The 20,500-nt window shown below is 42.7% G+C and overlaps 1 protein-coding gene across 1 annotated transcript in view; it reads right to left on the bottom strand.

Annotated features, from left to right (window-relative positions):
* Positions 1-4,807: 4,807 nt before the first annotated feature.
* LOC141106431 (conglutinin-like) overlaps positions 4,808-20,500 on the bottom strand; it is a 228,813-nt gene continuing 213,120 nt past the window's right edge. Inside the window, exon 5 of the mRNA XM_073597210.1 lies at positions 4,808-5,208. Coding sequence (XP_073453311.1) covers positions 4,823-5,208 — 386 coding nt within the window. The 3' untranslated portion in view covers positions 4,808-4,822. The remainder of the gene's footprint in view (positions 5,209-20,500) is intronic.

Here is a 20,500-nt window from a genome sequence, read left to right on the forward strand (position 1 = left end):
TTTGGAATGCAGATGGAACATGATCGGCGTGCCTGCCTGTGCCTATGGGCTGTTCGATGTTTACCTAACTGTAAGTGTATACGTTTTTATGGAATATAAATAGTTACACGCTACACCATGAGGAGTTATCTCTTCTCTCTTTGATTTATGAACCATTATTTTGTTGGCTGATCCACCAACTGGGGCCGTTCCATTTGAGGATTCATCCAATTTGACTACCTGTAATGAGTGTCATATTTATTTGGTGAGTAGGATGTTTGCTCATAACCCGTGGAAGACAGCACTTCATCTATTCTTCATATTATAAGGAACATTTCATGTCACTTGATTGGAGATATCTGATGATGGTTTATGGACTTTATTATTACAATTTGTATATGTGGTATGTGTTCTTAGGAGTGCGGTATGGAAATATAATTTGTGCATTTCTTATTTCAATTAAACAAAAATCGCCCGTTCTGTTCCCGTACGAGAAAAATTTGGGAGTTTGTCTCTTCGGGAATTTTTGGACGAAAACTCTGAATCAGCTGTCGAAAATTGTGTATACATTATACGAAAATTATACGAAAATTCTTTGGATGAAAATGTTTGCCCGATTTTCTAACAGTGTGTACAGGCCTTATGTGCAATCTGCGTGAAATGCGTTAACCAATATTCCCCTGGTTTGGAGCTGTGATGTCTGTATGTGTATGTGTTACATGGAGGAATATAATAAACATGTGCACACTGAAATATTTCGTTTCGGAATTTCGTTTTCGTCCGAAAAATACATTTATTTAATTACTCCCGAAATTCGTTTTTTATTTATTTTGTTTTTCGTTAAAAATTGGATTCGTCCGAAAATCCAAATTAAGGTCGAATCTGTCATTGAAGGCTTATGGTGTCTGCCGAATGTTCAAAGAAGATAAACTGTACGACGCCGTATAGTTTACCTGCTCCGTCGAATCTTCTTAGAACTTTTAACAGACACCATAAGCCAAAGTACGTGTGTACTTAGTTCTAGCTATTTTACTGCTCCTCCTCTTTGGTTACAATCAGCCAATAACATTCATCATCATCATTATTTTTATTTATCTTTTCTCCTCTACGTCGAATCTTTTCTCCTCTACGTCGAATCTTTTCTCCTCTACGTCAAATCTTTTCTCTCTATGTCGAATCTTTTCTCCCCTACGTCAAATCTTTTCTCCCTACGTCAAATCTTTTCTCTCTATGTCGAATCTTTTCTCTCTATGTAGAATAATCTTGGACTAATAGAGTTAAGGTTAGGCACATTCGACCACAGGTTTGATGGACACAGATTGTTATTGTCATCATCATGTCGAATCTCCTATCTATATCGAACTGTTGTAGCAACGAAAATGAAAATAAAGCATTTGTTTATGTCGGATCTTTCATTTTTCGAATTCTGCACTTTCGTGCAGAATTTACATCACATGACAGCTGATCATGTGATGTAAACAGAGCAGGTAATCGGCTATCTTTTCTCCTCTCGCTGACAGAGTGAGGAGAAAAAAAAAGCCGATCACCGGCGGCTCTCAGAGGGACATCGGTCCCGATTAAGAAGAGCTCCAGCCATCTGTGCCCACCTGTGCCACCTGCCAGTGCCACCTACCAGTGCACAACAGTGCCGCCCATCAGTGCCCACAGTGCCACCTATCAGTGTCACCAATCAGTGCCTCATCAACAGTGCTGCCCATCAGTGTCACCTACCAGTGCCCATCAGTGCCACTTATCAGTGCCACCTATCAGTGCCCATCAGTGCCATCTATCAGTGGTACATATCAGTAACAGCTATCAGTGCCACCCATCAGTGCCACCCATCAGGGCCCATCAGTGCCATCTTATCAGTGGCCATTAGTGTTGCCTTATCTGTGCCCATCAGTACCACCTTATCTGTCCCTATCAGCGCTGCCTTATCTATGCCTATCAGTGCAGCCTATCAGTGCCCACCAGTGCAGCCTATCAGTGCCCACCAGTGCCACCTCATCAGAGCATATCAATGAAGGAGAAAAATTACCTGTTTGCAAAATTTTATAACAAACTATGAAACATGATTTTTTTTTTTCAAAATTTTTCATCTTTTTTTGTTTAGCAAAAAATAAAAACCTAAAACATAAACATAAAAGCTGTGATTAAATACCACCAAAAGAAAGCTCTGTTTGTGTGAAAAAAATGATAAAAATTTCATTTGTGTACAGTGTTGTATGACCGCGCAATTGTCATTCAAAGTGTGAAAACTCTGAAAGCTGAAAATTGGTCTGGGCAGGAGGGGTGTTTAGGTGCCCAGTAAGCAAGTGGTTAATATTTGCTAATGTCTTCCTGCTTCTCCTCCCAGCCAATCGGGAAGTGGGTCCTGAGACCCGATTGGCCGGGAGTCCTAAGACCCGATTGGCTAGCAGGAGAAGCGACCGCCGGGACTCAGGAAGAGATGCAGGGGGGAAGCCACCGAAGCCGCAACCTGGATGGGGTAAGTGCAGGGCTGGTGGGCAGCCTGGTGGGCGCATGGGTGAGTGGGTGATCAAACGGGGGGTGGGGAAGAGTGGGGGGCCAGGTTTGTTTGCCACCCCCCCTAAAAAATAATGGGCACTAGCCACCACTGGTATATACATAGATCTTGGCTTATTATATCAGTACAGTTGATGGAAACATGGCCCATTGATTTGGAAAAGTTGCGATGACCAAGGGTGACTAGGTTTGTGTGTTGGTAAAATGAATACATTTGTTACGAATAAAATATAACTTTTTTGCTGAATACCTAGTAGTATTTGGAAATGTTGTGAAGGGGATGGGGATATTGTCTCCAGTTAGCATGTCGCCACCAGAGCAAGAAGTGAGGTAAAAGTCTCTCCAATGTGGACATGGATTAAGAACGTGAATAAAGTGAAAGTTTTAAATAAAGTTGTTACCGTTAATGAAAAGGTGCATTATGTATCTAACTATGTGTGCCTATGCGAAAATATATCTACATACCAACGGTGAAAAATATTATTGTATCATTTTACCTTCCTCTTGAACAAAATAATTTATAAAAAAAAAGTTGTTGCAGAAGTTAAATTTTGACCACCTGCCAACCGCTCACAGTAAATATACTGCGAGCTGGCGGCTGGTGCAGGCACGGCAACGCATATGTAAGTTGCTAGCTTGCTTTCAGGTGCGCATTAGACACAGCACGTGTTTGTCAGCAGATTTCAGCCAATGATTTTGACTGAAACCTGATGAACGGCTGTGTCCAATCACACACAGAGTTCTGCAAACACACAGAACTCTGTGTACAGTTAACAGCGATCTGGCTGTTTCTTCCCCTGAAAAGCAGGGAGAAAAAACAACCAGATTAGTAAGTAAAAGGAGCGCACATTATACATTGTTAGGCACTGATCACTGTATTAGTGTCACTGGAGACGTCAGTGTCAGGCAGTCACCCTCCTAGCCAGTGTCTGCACCAGATTGCCTGCCACCCTATCACAATCTGACTACAGTATTAGTCACTAATCACAGCCATTAACTACTTCAAGACCGCCATACTTCATTTTGTGCAATAGACAGCAGGGGCCGCGCACATGCTGATTGGCCAGAGGGGAAGCCAATCAGTGGGTCTGGTGGACACGATGTCCGCCGGGGCCTGCCGATCGTTCCCCAGAGTGGCAGAACGGCGATCTGCCTATGTAAACAAGGCAGATCGCCGTTCTGACGGAGGAGAACACAGAGATAGTCTGTTCCTCCCAGTCAGTGCATCACCCACACAGTTGACAAGCACCAACTAGGGACACACTTAACCCTTTGATCGTCCCTGGTGTTAACCCCTTCCCTGCCAGTGTCATTAGTACAATAACAGTGCATATTTTTAGCACTGATCACTGTAATAATGTCTGTCAAAAGTGTCAGTTAGGTGTCTGATTTGTCTGCCGCAATGTCGCACTCCTGCTAGAAATTGCTGATCACCGCCATTACTAGTAAAAAAAAAAATATATCCCATAGTTTGTAGACGCAATAACTTTTGCGCAAACCAATCAATATAAGCTTATTGGCAGTTTTTTCTTTTTAACCAAAAAAAATTTTTCAAAATTGTCTGTCTTTTTTTGTTTATAGCAAAAAAAAATTAAACCGCAGAGGTAATCAAATACCACCAAAAAAAAGTTCTATTTGTGGGAAAAAAAGGACATACATTTTAATGGGTACAGTGTCGCACGACCGCGCAATTGTCAGCTAAAATAGCGCAGTGCCATATTGCAAAAAATGGCCTGGTTAGGAAGTGGGTAAATCCTGAAGTGCTTAAGGGGGTAAAACCTTCCAGGGCTGAAGTGGTTAAAGTATAGAGTCTATAGCTGCATAAATTCCAGTAAATACACCATAGTTTGTAGATGGTATAACTTTCAAACAAACCAATTAATATACACTTATTGATTTTTTTTTTTTTTTTTTTGACAAGGACATGTAGCATAATATGAAGAAATTTGATTTTATTGGATACAGGTATGTTTTATAACAGAAAGTAAAAAATATTGTGGTTTTTTTCAACATTTTTGCTCTTTTTTTTGTTTATATAATCATTCATTTTTTTTTTTTAATGTGACATATGATTGTTTAATACTATGTAATCAAAAGGCAGGTTTTATTGATGATTGATAAACTACTGAAATCTGATGGCTGCATTTGTTCTGTTATTTACATCTTTTTTCTTTCTTTTCAGCTGATTACATTTTAGCTCTGGCGTTTAGATATGCTTCAGCCTTTTTTTTTAATATGGTCTTCTTTAAGACCTCAAAAGCCAAAACACCCCATACAAATAAAAGTGACAAAGTTAGTCATTATTTAATGTCTAGTGCTAGAACTGACAAATGATAAGAAGATTAGCATCACAATGAATGTCATTCCATTCTCCTGTCTCCTGCATCTCTACACAGTTCTCCGGTGTGCCTTGATAATAGTCGGGTTCATTTGCTTTCCAGTTGGTGTGAAAGATCTGCTCACTGTTTGGATATCTGTAAATCCCCTTTGTGTCAAGTTCATTAATTCTGAGATGAGCATTTGAGAGGCCGTATTGGTTTCTGATGGACAGTATTGCTGTGTTCTCTTCAGGATTCGTTGGAGAGGCCATAATACCTCCTGCTTGTGCGCATCGTGCTTTAGCAAAAGAAAAAGTGCCTTGGACGCCATCTGAAACGTAGAATTTGTCACCACTTACAGCTCTTCCCTTGAAGAATAAAAATGCTGCAAGAGAAAGATAAAATAAAAAAATGATATTACCACAACCACAAGGCCTGCTATGATGTACAAGTATCTTCATCATGCATAACATATCAAATGCTGGTGGTGAAGGGCTGGCACTTAAGTCATCCTGTTGCTATGCCTTGATTTTAGGTTATGGACCAACACATCATTAACCACTTCCCCACCGTCCACAGTATATATATATATATATATATATATATATATATATACAGTATCTCACAAAAGTGAGTACATACACCCCTCACATTTTTGTAAATATTTCATTGTATCTTTTCATGTGACAACACTGAAGAAATGACACTTTGCTACAATGTAAAGTAGTGAGTGTACAGCTTGTTTGTGTAAATTTGCTGTCCCCTCACAATAACTCACCACACAGCCATTAATGTCTAAACCGCTGGCAACAAAAGTGAGTACCCCCCTAAGTGAAAATGTCCACATTGGGCCCAATTAGCCATTTTTCCCTCCCCGGTGTCATGTGACTCGTTAGTGTCACAAGGTCTCAGGTGTGAAAGGGGAGCAGGTGTGTTAAATTTGGTGTTATCACTCTCACTCTCTCATACTGGTCACTGGAAGTTCAACATGGCACCTCATGGCAAATAATTCTTTGAGTATCTGAAAAAAAAGAATTGTTGCTCTACATAAAGATGGCCTAGGCTAAGATAAGAAGATTGCCAAGACCCTGAAACTGAGCTGCAGGACGGTGCCCAGGACCATACAGTGGCTTAACAGGACAGGTTCCACTCAGAACAGGCCTTGCCATGGTCGACCAAAGAAGTTGAATGCATGTACTTAGCGTCATATCCAGAGGTTGTCTTTGGGAAATAGACGTATGAGTGCTGCCAGAATTGCTGCAGAGGTTGAAGGGGTGGGGGGGTCAGCCTGTCAGGGCTCAGACCATACGCCGCACATTGCATCAAATTGGTTTACATGGCTGTCATCCAAGAAGGAAGCCTCTTCTAAAGATGATGCACAAGAAAGCCCGCAAACAGTTTGCTGAAGACAAGCAGGCTAAGGACATGGATTACTGGAACCATGTCCTGTGGTCTGATGAGACCAAGATAAACTTCTTTGGTTCAGATGGTGTCAACTGTGTGTTGCAGCAACCAGGTGAGGAGTACAAAGACAAGTGTGTCTTGCCTTTAGTCAAGCATGGTGGTGGGAGTGTCATGGCCTGGGGCTGCATGAGTGCTGCTGACACTGGTTCATTGAGGGAACTATGAATGCCAACATGAACTGTGACATACTGAAGCAGATCATGATCCCCTCCCTTCCGAGACTGGGCCGCAGGGCAGTATTCCAACATAACGACCTCAAACTCACCACCAAGAAGACCACTGCCTTGATAAAGAAGCTGAGGGTAAAGGTGATGGACTGGCCAAGCATGTCTCCAGACTTCAACCCTATTGAGCATCTGGGACATCCTCAAATGGAGTGTGGAGGAGTGCAAGGTCTCTAACATCCACCAGCTCCGTGATGTCATCACGGGGGAGTGGAAGAGGACTCCAGTGGCAATCTGTGAAGCTCTGGTGAACTCCATGCCCAAGAGGGTTAAGGCAGTGCTGGAAAATTATGGTGGCCGCACAAAATATTGACACTTTGGACCCAATTTGAACATTTTCACTTAGGGGTGTACTCACTTTTGTTGCCATTGGTTTAGACATTAATGACTGTATGTTGAGTTATTTTGAGGGGACAGCAAATGTACACTGTTATACAAGCTGTACACAGTGTGTATATATATATATATATATATATATATATATATATATATATATATATATATATATATATATATATATACACGTCATTATTTTGTCATTTAATACTGGGGTTATGGCAGCATCTAGGATCCACCGCTTCCTAGTCATTCCTGGGTTTACGGGGGCTGTCAGTAAACCCGTAATCAATCCAATGCAGCCAATGGCTAGGCAGTAATTTGAGTGAGGGCAAGATGGCCCCTAATTGGCTGTATGCCCTTGGAGGACCAGAATGACCTCTGACATCTCTTCTGGTTCACGGGCATATAGAAATTATCTTTTTTTTTTTTTAAAGTTAAAGTGTCAATTTTTTTTCTTTCTTTTGCTTTTAATGCCTCATGCACACTGGCATTATAAAAAACGACAGTACCTTAAGCTATAGCTGTAGAATTAGTTTTTCAGTAGTGCATTTCAGTGTTTTTTTAGCTGTAGCGTTTTTTTTTGTTTTGTTTTTTTATGAGCAAAACTATACTTTTCTGCATTTTTAAGCTTTTATCAGAGTAATGACCTGTACACACGATCGCACATTGCGACAATAAAATCCATCAGATTTTTCCTGACAGATGTTGGCTCATACACACGGTTGCAAAAATTTGTCGGAATTTCCTAATGTCAAGAACACGGTGACGTACAACACGTATGGGCTGCTTTGCTAATCTCGTGTTAGTAAAAGTTTGGTGAGAGACGATTCACGCTTTTCAGACTCGTGGTTTTCAGATCGTTTTGCTGGTGTTCAGTTTGTGCTTGTGGGTTTGTATCTGTTCTTCAGTGCATGCAGTGGGTTCGTATTTGATTATCATTGCATTCTTGTCCGCTCGTTGCTGATTTTCAGCTCGCTCTTCACAGGCCTTGCTGTTCTTCTGTGTGTTCTGTTTCTTCGTTCTGACCAGCCGACTGTTTTGAAGCCATGTTGCATGTACGTACTCGTCGTAGAGTTTGTGCTGTGCAGGGGCTCGGTGTTGGGCTTTTAGCTTTGACACAAGCCCAATCCATGAACAGGGCAAGGAGGAGTTCATGGACCAAGAATTGGTTGCTCCAGCGGGACCAATTCTCTCACATGCCTTTGCTTCGTGAGATCCGTGAGAATAATCCTGACAATTTCAGGAACTTTCTCAGGATGACGGACCCCGTTTTTCACTGTTTGTTCGCTTTGCTGACCCTTTATATCAGCAAGCAGGATACCTGCATGAGGCAAGCCATCACTCCGGAGCAGAGGCTAGTCGCCACATTGCGGTACTTGGCGACTGGGAGAAGCCTGCAGGACCTTAAGTTCTCGACAGGCATCTCCCCCAGGCTCTGGGTATCATTATCCCAGAGACCTGTTCTGCCATCATCCAGGTCCTGCAGAAGGACTATATTAAGGTAAGATTTCTCCTTTAACATCACATTGTATGTATTTAATGTCTGCTAATGTATTGTATTTCTTTCCTCAATCCCTAATAACTGTGATTGTAATATGCTGTGAATGTCCCCTTTATTCTCATGCATGCTGGACTTTTTAAAAGTTCCTTTTTTGTCCTTCCTGCATATTTGCCTTCCCTAACCTCCCCAGCATGCTATCCTGGGCCCATACACACCTCGCCTTGTCACTTAACAATGTATTTTGTCAGCTCAATTGTAGTGCTTTACCTCAAACACCCCCTAAAATGTGTACAAATGTTGTGTCCTTAAATTCATGCAGAGTGCCAGAGGCTTTTTTTGGGGTCCCAAAATCATTTGGAACCCCCCCCCCCACCTGCTAAGTTAACCGATACCAATCCTCTATCTGCTGACTTTGCCAAACCCATACACACTATACCTACCTCTTTTGTGGTCATATTTATGGATGAATTCCCCAAAGCATGTAGTGCAAGTTTTTTTCTCCTATTATTATCTTGATAGGTAATTGCAGAATGTAAAAATGTGCTTCCATTTGTACAGTGTGTATTTATATATGTGTATTATGACACTTCTTACCTGTCCAGTGGGCTGCCAGTTGTGTAAGTAAGGAGGGGCTGTCCAAAGTAACACACATTATGTATGCATTCAGCTCTCAATGAAGTGTAGAGGGTTACCTGTCCAAAACATCTCCCCCCTAAAATTATTTCAATGGGCCATCAGAGGGGGTGAGGAATCTGATAGGTGGACCTTATACTTTTGTCTTTAACTACTCCTTAAAATAAATGTTATACTGATGTTGGCCAAGAATGTTTGTGTCTAATTTGCTTTCAATGTTTATATGCAAAATGACTAATTTTTTTTGTCTTGTTTGACTCCACAGTTTCCTTCAATGCCACAGGAATGGCAGACTGTGGCCTCCCACTTTGCCACCCGTTGGGACTTTCGGAGGGGCAGTTGATGGGAAACATGTCCACATAGTCCCACCCCCCAACTCAGGGTCATACTATTATAATTACAAGGGGTTTAATAGTATAATGATGTTGGCGGTGGTGTCAGCTACTTACGAGTTCCTGTATGTGGACGTGGGGAAGAATGGCCGGATGTCGGATGGTGGAGTCATTGCCCAGATGGAGTTCTACAGGCATCTCCAGAATGGCAGCTTGGACTTGCCACCTCCAGAAGACAATGTGGAAGGACTCCCATTCGTCTTTGTTGTGGATGAAGCATTTGCGCTGGGGGACCATCTTATGAAGCCATTCCCTATGAAGACCCTCACCCCGGACCAAAGGGTTTTTAATTACTGGCTGGCCAGAGCCAGAAGAGTGGTGGAGAATACGTTTGGAATAATGGCCAGCCGGTTCCGCCTATTTCTTACACCCATACACATTAACCTCTCTTGCTGTGTTCTCCACAACTATTTAAGGAGAAATTCTTTGAACTATGTTGCCTCAGTTGGGCCTGAGGCTGGGCTTATTAATGAACAAACCCTGACGTCGCTTGAAACTGGCCATCCTGGCTTGCCCCCCCAGAGCGCCCGCGAGGTCCATATAAAATACATGAAATACTTTGCGGGTAGGGGGGCCATTGATATGCCAGACAATGTCTGAGACATTTTTAAAACAAAATAATTTTTGAAACTGAACAAATATTTGCTTTGATTTACTGCTTGGCTTTCTTTTTGGTGTCTCCTCGGTTATCTTATTAATGGTATTTTTTTTTGGCCTTTTTCTTCAACAGTGCAAACGAAATTTCTTTGAGACATGAGGTGACAATCTCTTCTTCAGCTAACTATTATTATTATTATGTTGTGGGTCTGCTACACACACACCTTGTTTTTGTTGTTAATGTATGTAATGCATTACTGACAAAAATATTCATCATTTTCAGCACCATGACAGAAATTTGGGGAGTCATGATAATGGTGTGATTGTGGCAAATTATAAAGCACTGTGGGTGTTATTTACTAAAGGTAAATCCACTTTGCACTACAAGTGCACTTGAGACTGCACTGAAACTGCACTTGCAGTGCAAAGTGGATTTGCCTTTAGTAAATAACCCCCATTGCCACTGAAAACACCATCTTTACTCCAAAAACTGCTTTTGAGCATTGATAGAAGAAGCCACACATTGTTCATTATCAAACTTTTTATTCAAAGCAAAATCACATATGCGTTTTTAAAAGCGTTTTTGAACAAACCAACATCTTTGGTGTACTACATTTTTTTTGTTCATATTAATTAGAAATAGCCTTTTATTGCTAAAACAGGCATGTTAAAAACCATAAAACAATACACAACTCAGGAACTTACAAAGTTCAACTTTGATAATGTGAAGGCAATATCAGACATTAGTATGTCCAAACTGTGTTGATATTGCCTTCATTAGATGGGGTGATGTCACCCCTGTAAAAGCCAAATTTTGAAGATGCACACAAATTGGGATTCAAAATGTGGATTTCCCTCCTGATCCCATGCCTAATGTCAACATGTGCTAGCTCCCATCATGGGGGATCAATGGACGTGTTTTGGGGGTGCAACCCCTTCCTTTCAGCTACTTTATTAGCGAGGAAGGGGTTGCATCCACAAAGCGCGTACATTGATCTCCAGTGATGGCAGATAGCACATGTTGACACACCATGTGCATCTTCAAAATTTGGCTTTTAAAATACGTAAAAAATTATTAGGAAAACCAAAACTAGACGAGAAAAAATGTGGTTATTTTGGGGGGTTTTATATTCTCCCTAAAACATCAGTGATGTTCTTCATTTTTTTTTAACATCATTGATGTTTTCCTTTAGATTTTCTAAATCGTGATTGCACCCCATTATCTCCCCGATAAGGATCTGGTCACTTTCACTGGTGAAATGACATTCTTCTTCCACAACATCCCCATCACCTAAAAAAAAACAAAAAAACCACACCATGTATTATAAATATGCAGGCATCCATCTATTACCTGAAGCTGTGGTCGCAGACACTCACCTGTTGTGGTGACAATTTCTCTAATTTCAAAAACGTCTCCTTCCTCATCCTCTGCTTAGGTTTGGGGGATTTCCCCTTCTTCCTGAGGTGGGGGGTCCTGGTGTCCTCTGATGAGTGGTGTCCTCCGAGTCTTTTCTTCCCTATGTGAATAAAAAAAGGTATACTTAGCACACAGATATTTGATGGAATAAATAGGAATATGAAACATTGCTTAGAAGTAACGTACAATTGTCTGTTTTAGCAGAGTTCCAAGCTGAAATTTTTTTTTTTTTCCCTTTCTAAAGCTGGAATACTTACCTGTTTTGTGCAAGTTTCACAGATGGAGACACCCCTATAGTATTCACTGGAGAACCTGTGTGGGACACCCTAATAAAAAGTTTGTTCTGGTGTCCCACACTAGTGCTCCTGCGTCCAGATGTGTAAACAGCTGCTGAGTGTCCTCTCCTCACACTGAATCAAGTTTGCATTTCATTCTAGTTACAAATCCATCTACACAACAAACTTTTTTTAATAGAACTAGGCCTGAAAAAATGTAATGAACTGTTTTTTTCCCAAACATCGTATTTTAGTGGCCGAACAAAAAATGTTTCCTACGAACGATTAATGTGCCCATATACATGAAAGTTGCCATTTTTAACTGTACAACAGTAAAGAAAAGCACGTGGAGCAGCACAAATGTAATAAGAATAAGAATAGGAATACAGGACAACTACTTTCTTTTTTGCAGCACTCTCCTGATGCTTCTGTACTGATAGTGCTTCCTCAGTTTCAAGTCCGAACAGCGTTTCCTCAGTTGATCTTTGGATCGTCATACCCCAAAATTCCTGTGCAGACTCTTCACAACTTTAGCCATGATCTTGGCCTTTCTCACATTCGGGTTTGGGTAAGGTCCATACTTCCCATCATAGTCGGCCCTTTTCAAGATGTCCACCTTCTCCACCATCTCTACAAAGGCCATATTTGATGCCTTAAATCTCCTGCGGGATTGGGACGTTTGTGGCTTCGGGCTTTCCTCCTCCTCGTTGCTGGAATTATCATGCACCTGCTGTGTCTCCGCCATGTGCTCTCCCACTGCGCCAAAAGAGAAGGGGCGGGGAATAGACTAGAAAGAACATCAGGGTCGGGTGGAATTTTACGCATGCGCAGTGTATATAAAGCGTAACACGTGTGCGTCGAACGTACGATCTGTGAGCAGAGGAAGGAGTCGCGGAAGCGCCGATCATGATAACGATTTTAACTTGGGCCTATACTGTTTATAGATTGAGGCCTATATTGGGACAAGATTAGGAGAGTTTAGCCTGACATTAGGGTGTGTCTTGTGTTGTGTTTTGCAGAGAAAATGGATGACTTCAAAGACCATGGTTTCCTCCCAATCTCCATTGATAAATACAGGGAGCTGCCCTGTGTATGGCAGGTCAAACACCCGCATTACAATAACAAATTAAAGGGGCAGGCAGCACTGGAGAAACTGCTGGAGTTGGTGAAGCCGCAGGTCCCCACGGCAACCATCCCCTATTTAAAAGCCAAAATTGGTGGCCTGAGGAGCACTTGTCTTAGGGAAGAAGGTCCAGGATTCCATGAGATCCGGAGCTGCAGCAGATGATATTTATGTCCCTAGGCTGTGGTACTATGACAGACTGCATTTTCTGTCAGACCAGACTGAAGTCAGGGAATCCCTCTCAACCCTACCTTCCACTCTTCCTTCCACCCCAGCTGAGGCTTCCGATGTCCAACCTGGTACTTCCAGCCAGGAAGAAGTGGAGGAACCCAGCTTGAGCCAGATATAGCATTGTTCAACATATTTCTGGTCAAAAAAGAAATTATGTTTACTAGATGTTATTATTGATCACTAATTGCTGCTTTAATAAAGTGTTTTACATATCAATAGACAGTAGTAGCCAAAAATAATAGGGACAAGAATGAAAAATGCTGGGCTCAGAATGATAGTCTTTTCTATTTATTAACATTCAATTTGCAACAGTTATGAGCTGAAAATTGTGTGTGATTGATGAACCAAAAACTAAAACTATGTCTCTTTTTCATACACAGGAAGACCTCATCCAGTAGGAGGCTGTGGAATGTGGCACACAGGAGGAGGCTGTGGAATGTGGCACACAGGAGGAGGCTGCGGAATGTGGCAGCCAGGAGGAGGCAGGGGTTAGTGTCAGCCAGGAGGTGGCTGAGCCCAGTAGGAGCCTCACAGATTCACAGGTCCCTCCCCTCCGCCTTCCAACCAAAAGACCCAGGAAGTGGAGGAACGTGGAGGAGTCAGTGCTCTGGCCCTCAGAACCACCCCCACTCGTCAAGAGGCCTTTGTCTCCATGGCTGCCAGCAAAATGCAGGATATGCAGGAGGGCCAACGCCTCATGTGTGAGGAAATCATGTACCAAACACTAACCACAGCCTGGAAGGAAGAGTGGAAGGAAGACAAGAAAGTGATGACCTGGGTTCAGTCTGGTCTGACAAAAGATGGAGGCTCTTGTATGACCACAGCCTGGGGACATGTATGTCATCTGCTGCTGTTCATAATCTCTTGGACTTCTGGCCCAGATTGCACTCCCTTATATAAGGACTCCTCAGGCCACCAATTTTGCCTTAAAATAGTTGATGTGTGCCCTGGAGGCCATAGGCTTCGCCGATTTCAGCTGTTTCTCCAGCGTTGCCTTCCCTCTTGATTTGGTTATGACCCATAATAAAGGTGTTTTTTTAAACTAATATTTGCCTATATGCTTTACTTCAAAAAGGACAGTTCGTTTGTGAGTAGGCAGGTACATTTCAAAAATACAATGTCAAATTAACAAGGAACACCAACCAACCTCCTTGAGATTCAAAAATACAAGATAATAATGGTGTTGTGGTAACTTGACACACAAAATCCACCCAAAAAATTATGGAGATCACCAAAAAAAGAAAAAAGTTATTAAAAAAAGGAGATCTTGATTAAAAAAACAAACACCAAATAATCAAAAATATAAAAACATAAAACTAAAAAAATTATTCGGTAGCTCTGACGAATAAAAATATTATATTCATGAAATCACGAGAAATAATAAAGAAATAAGTTTGTGAGAACTCTGTGTGAATATGAGCAACAAAACAACTTCATTCTTCTAGCATTATAAAGAAGAAGAGAGTGCGCTACATTAAAAAATTTAAAACATTGCAGCGTGACGAAAGTGCTATATCCATTATGAACGCTAGTTTTACCAGACCGAGCACTTCTGTCTCGTAATTTATTCTGAGCATGCGTGGCACTTTGTGTCTCGGAATTGTCTACACGCGGTCGGAATTTACGCAAACGGATTTTGTTGTCGGAAAATTTTAGATCCAGCTCTCAAACTTTGTGTGTCGTAAATTCCGATGGAAAAAGTCGGATGCAGCCCACACACGGTCGGAATTTCCGACAACAAGCTCCGATGGCACATTTTCCATCGGAAAGTCCGACCGTGTGTATAGGGCATTAGAGTGTTTCTACAGCTGGAAAACTCCTCTTAAAACCCATTAGTTCTGGGGTTTTTTTACAGCCAGAAAACCCCCCTGCCAAAAAATGCTGATAACAGCATATGTGTACATGGACACATAGGATAACATGCTGGGGAGTTTACTGGCTGCAGAAAAAAATCTTTTTGACCCTAGATCTCTAAAGAGGACCTCTCATGCTTATTTGTATTACAAGGGATACTTACATTCCTTGTATTAGAAAAGATAAAATGATATTAAATAAAGGGACAGTGTAAAAATAAAAAATACAGTAAAATAAATACAGAAAAAAAAAATTTAAAGCACCCTATCGCGCTTGTACGCATAAGCGAACGCATATGTAAGTCGCACCTGAATATGTAAACGGTGTTCAAACCAGACATGTGAGGTATCGCTGTGATCATTAGAGCGAGAGCAATAATTCAACGCTAGACCTCCTCTGTAACTCTAAACTGGTTACCTGTAAAAAAAATTTAGGCATCGCCTATGGAGACTTTTAAGTACTGCAGTTTGTTGCCATTCCAAGAGCGTGCGCAATTTTAAAGCATGACATGTTAGGTGTTTATTTACTTGGTGTTACATCATCTTTCACATTATACAAAAAAAATTGGGGTAACTATTGTGTTTTTTTTTCATTTAAATGTGTTTCTAAAAAAATGAGAGACCGCTGCGCAAATACAGTGTAACATGAAATATTGCAACAATCGCCATTTTATTTTCTAGGGTCTCTGCTCAAGAAAATATATATAATGTTTGGGGGTTTTAAGCAACTTTCTAGCAAAAAATACAAATTTAAACTCGTAAACTAAAATGTACCTATCTATGTATACTGTAAGTTTATGGATCCACTTAAAAATTCCCATGAGATGTATAATGGTTATATGTAGAAAAATTTAAGTCATCCAAACATAAAGAACCCAACATATCAATATATTCTTACTAAGAGATAAGTCTCCATGGTCCAATTCAGATTCAGTCTCTTGCCTCAGACTCAATTCTGATTGGTTTATGAGGAAGAAAGTAAGTTCTCGGTAGAACATTTTGGTACATCGGACCCCAAAGTGCCTATCTACATTTTTTTCAACTCTTCATTTTGTTCTTACCCGTTTACTGTTTTTTTAGCTGTTTATCCATGGCTTTGAGTCTCCAATTGAGATCTTCACACACTGAGGAAAGAGAAGTTGATACTGTTGAAGGATTCATAATAAGGGTAATAAAGTCTTTTCAGTGCCTGCTGAAAAAATGTATTCATTGTTTAATATGTAAGAATTTTTTTTTTTTCTGGGTGCCACCTTTAGACTTTTCACCAATCACCCTATTTACTGGAGCTCCTGAGCACTGTGTGACAGCAATATGGCACTGCGCCACAGTATGCCTACAGAAGACCGCTGTTTTTAATCTGGGCTGTAAAATGACCACTTTATATTAGCCTGAAGCATTGGTGTACCTAGCACAGCTAGTAACCAGGGGCCAATCATTTTATTTTTTACAGCCCTCCCCTTAAAAAAAAATGGTCTGAAGAAAAAAAAAACGGATTGTGGGTGTGGTCAAATTGTGTCAACAGTGGGAGGGGCCTAAAAGAGCTTAGTTAAATAATCCTCCCCCTATACTCAGCATGCATATGCCAATGTGCACATTCCCACAAAATATGCTTTAAAGTGGTTCTAAAGCCTTCAATGCAATAAGGTAAAAAACCTTCTGTGTAATAGAATTTCCCCCAGCTCCCCTTATACTTACCTGAGCCCATTCACGTTCCAGCACTGTGCATGAGAACCAAGGCTCTCCCGGTTCTGTCCCTCCTCTCTGGGCAAATTGAGAGCAGCAGGAGCCATTGGCTCCCACTGCTCTCAATCAAATGCTGTGACAAGGAGTGGGGGGCCAACCTGAGTCGCCCAGTCTGTGTCAATGGACGCAGACAAGGCGGCTTGGGAGCAAGCTCACACTGGCTTCCTATGGGGGCATTTGCTGAAGAGGAGGAGCCATGAGCGCCAATGGGGGATCCAAGAAGATCAGGGCTGCTCTATAGTGCAGGGGTCAGGAGTGCATAACACACAGACCACTTTATAAAGTACAACCGAAATGACCCCCTCTTTTAGTACAAATCACTCCCCAAGCTTATAACCTTCACTGTACCAATCTCCTTCATTAATATCCCCTGAATCCCCCCTCCCAGTCAACCCCCTCAGTACAGACCCCCAAAACCCCAAAACAGACCCCTCAGTACAAACTCTCCACCCCAGCACAGACCGACTCCCCCCTCAGTACAGACCGACCCCCCCCAGCACAAACTCCTCAGTACAGAGTCCCCCTCATTACAGTCCCCCTCAGTAGAAAATACCCCTCAGTACAGAATCCCACCCCCCCAGGACAAACCCGTCAGTACAGAAACCCCTCTTTCCCATACAGGCCTCTCAGTAAAGACTCCCCCCCTTCATTAGTACAGACCCTCAGTAGTAGAGCCCTCCTGCTTCACCCTTGTACATACATCTCAGTACAGACAACCCCCACCCCATCCCCAATACTAACCCCTGGTAGTAGCAACCCTCTCTTCACTCTTGTACAGACTCCACAGCTCAAACACCCTACATTCCCTGCCCCATGTACAGACCCCTCAGTAGTGGAAACCCCTTCCCCTATGCAGACAACCCCCTTCCCTAGTACAGACCTTTTAGTTAAGCCACCCCCAGTTCAGACCTCTGACTAGTAGGACCACTCCTTCCCCCTAGTATAGAACCCTCAGTAATAGGACCACTCCTTCCCCTTAGTATAGACCCTTTAGTAGTAGAAACACTCCTTCCCCCTAGTATAGACCCCTCAGCAGTAGGACCACCCCTTCCCCCTAGTATAGAACCCTCATTAGTAGGACCAATCCTTCCCCCTAGAATAGACCCCTCAGTAGTAGAAACACCCATTCCCTCAAGTATAGACCCCTCAGTAGTAGAACCACCCCTTGTCTCTAGTACAGAGCCCTCTGTAGTCAAACAACTCCTTTCCCCTAGTATTAGAACATCCCCTTCCCCTAATATAGACCCCTCAGTAGTAGAACCACCCCTTCCCCCTAATGCAGACCCCTTATTAGTAGAACTACCCCTTTCTCTAATGCAGACGCCTCAGTAGTAGAACCTCCCCTCCCCCCTAGTACAGACCCCTCAGTAGTCGAACCACCTCTTCCCCCTTATACAGGCCACTCAATAGTAGAACCACACATTACCCATAGTACAGACCCCTCTGTAGTCAAACTACCCCTTCTCTCTAGTAGAGACCCCTCAGTAGTAGAATCACCCCTTCCCTCTAGTATAGACCCCTCAGTAGTAGAAACACCCCTTCCCTCTAGTACAGACCCCTCAGTAGTAGAACCACCCCTTCCCCCTAGTACAGACTCCTCAGTAGTAGAACCACCCCTTCCCCCTAGTACAGACCCCTTAGTAGTAGAACCACCCCATTCACCCTAGTACAGACCCCTTAGTAGTAGAACCACCCCTTCCCTCGGTAGTAGAACCACCCCTTCCCCCTAGTACAGACCCCTCAGTAGTAGAATCATCCCTTCCCCCAGTACAGACCCCTTAGTAGTAGAACCACCCCTTCCCTCAGTAGTAGGACCACCCCTTCCCCAAGTACAGACTCCTCAGTACAGACAGCCCCCCTCCTCTCTAATACCATGTTAGTACAGACATTGCCCAGGCACAAAACACTATCCCTAATCACACCAGATGACCGAATGAGAGGAAATCCTACTCTCGACTCTGTCATATGAGTGCAGAAGGACAGGGAATTCGAAGCAGAGGCTACAGACTGACACAGGCCACCTGACATTTTTTTTGTGTGTGTGTTTCAAAACCCTGAAAGACAATAAAAAGGAATGGCAGGTGGTCACAGCACCTCCAATAAGTTAGCACATGGTGCGGTCTTCACCCCTCCTTAGTACGCCACTGGCCTGAAGAGAACCTGTGCTATACCCATACAGGCAAAGTACCAAGTTCACCCCCCCTTGCCTTTTCTCCCTTTAAATCTGCTACATTCACCTGACAAAGCCAACTGAATTACCCTATACATCCAAATATAGGAAAGCCTGTGATGCCCATGATACAACACTGGGTGGCCGCATGGAAAGTCGCGAGATCTCAGAGCTGTGATATTGGGTAACAAGTCCTTAGCACTGTACAACCAGTTCAACTGAGGGCTTAAAATATAGCTCCATTTTTGTTGAGGAAAAACATTCCCCTTTAGGTGATCAATGAACATTGCAAGGATTGTAACATATTTGGTTGCAGCTTATTGCATTAGGGTGTGCACCCCAAAGCTCAAACACACATGCATTTGTGTGTCTACATATATATGACCCCAGCACATTGATTTCCCGGTCGGGACAGTGAAAGAGAAGTGCATAAGCTCTTCTCTTATGGCAGAGCCAATAAGAGAGAGATCTTTCCTATCTCCCTGCCTGCACTGTGAGTGATAATGCTAATGTGCAAAATGTAAATAGGGTGTGCCCAGGCACATCCGACACACACTGTGCACATGCCTTTGGTTGCAGCTTTTGAAGAAATAACTGTTACGCCATGTCCTTTCCAGACTGATTTCTGATTGGTAGGATCTCAGTGTCCTAATGATTAAAGCCTCAGTACCCTCATCTATTTAGTAGACAAGCCTTAGGCCCCTTTCACATTGTTGTTTTTTCCGATCGGGTCCGCCTGTCCATTTTGCAGGCGGATCCGATTGGAGCCTCCATATTGCTCTATGGAACGGTAGGTGTAAACAGACATGTGTCCGTTTACACCCACCCACATCCAATCCAATCCACCAAAAAGAGATGAATGGGGATCCCCTGTTTCCCTTCTTTCCAGCGAATCGGATGGCATCGGGTGTAAACGGACAGGTGGTCCATTTACATCTGGCCGCCCATAGAGGAGAGCAGTTTTTGTCCGTGTCTGAAAAACGCAGCTGCAACCCGCCCCGTGCGAAGGGGCCTTACGGAGTATCTCATTAAATATGAAATTCCTATTGCAGGGGATGGCACTTGTATTTTAGTGCAGACTTCTGAACAAAAACAGTGAACCAATCACCGAGGTAGGAAAAGACTTAAAATCGATAGTAAAGCCTTTTTTCTTTTTTTTTAAATAACAAACAACATGTTATACTTACCTGCTATGTATAATGGTTTTGCACAGAGCAGCCCAGATCCTCGACTTTTCGAGTCCCACGCCGGCGCTCCTGGCCCCTCCCCTTCTGCCGGGTGCCCCCACAGCAAGCAGCTTGCCTATTCACACATGGAGCCATGGCTTGGCCCTGCCCCCTCCTTCTATTAATTGGCTCACTGGCTGTGATTGGCACCTGATGTAAGGGGGGACTTTGATGGGGACACCTGATGTAAGGGGGGACTCTGATGGGGACACCTGGTGTAAGGGGCATTCTGATGGGGATACCAGATGTAAGGTGGTTTTATTTTATTTTACTTTAAATATGGATTTGATTGGCCTCCTTTTATGTTATATTAGAGAGCAATTCAGACCTCAGCTGCAAGAACACACAAATCCATGTTTTGTTCTGAGAGGAATGACAGATCGTTTGTTCCTATTAGCTAGGAACCACGATCCATCACTTCCTCTAGTCAGTCCCCTAACCCTTCAGTTAGAATCACCTTCCAGGGAACACAGTTAACCCCTTGATCGC

The sequence above is a fragment of the Aquarana catesbeiana genome, linkage group LG08, assembly GCF_042186555.1.
Source record: "Aquarana catesbeiana isolate 2022-GZ linkage group LG08, ASM4218655v1, whole genome shotgun sequence".
Classification (NCBI taxonomy): Eukaryota; Metazoa; Chordata; class Amphibia; order Anura; family Ranidae; genus Aquarana; species Aquarana catesbeiana.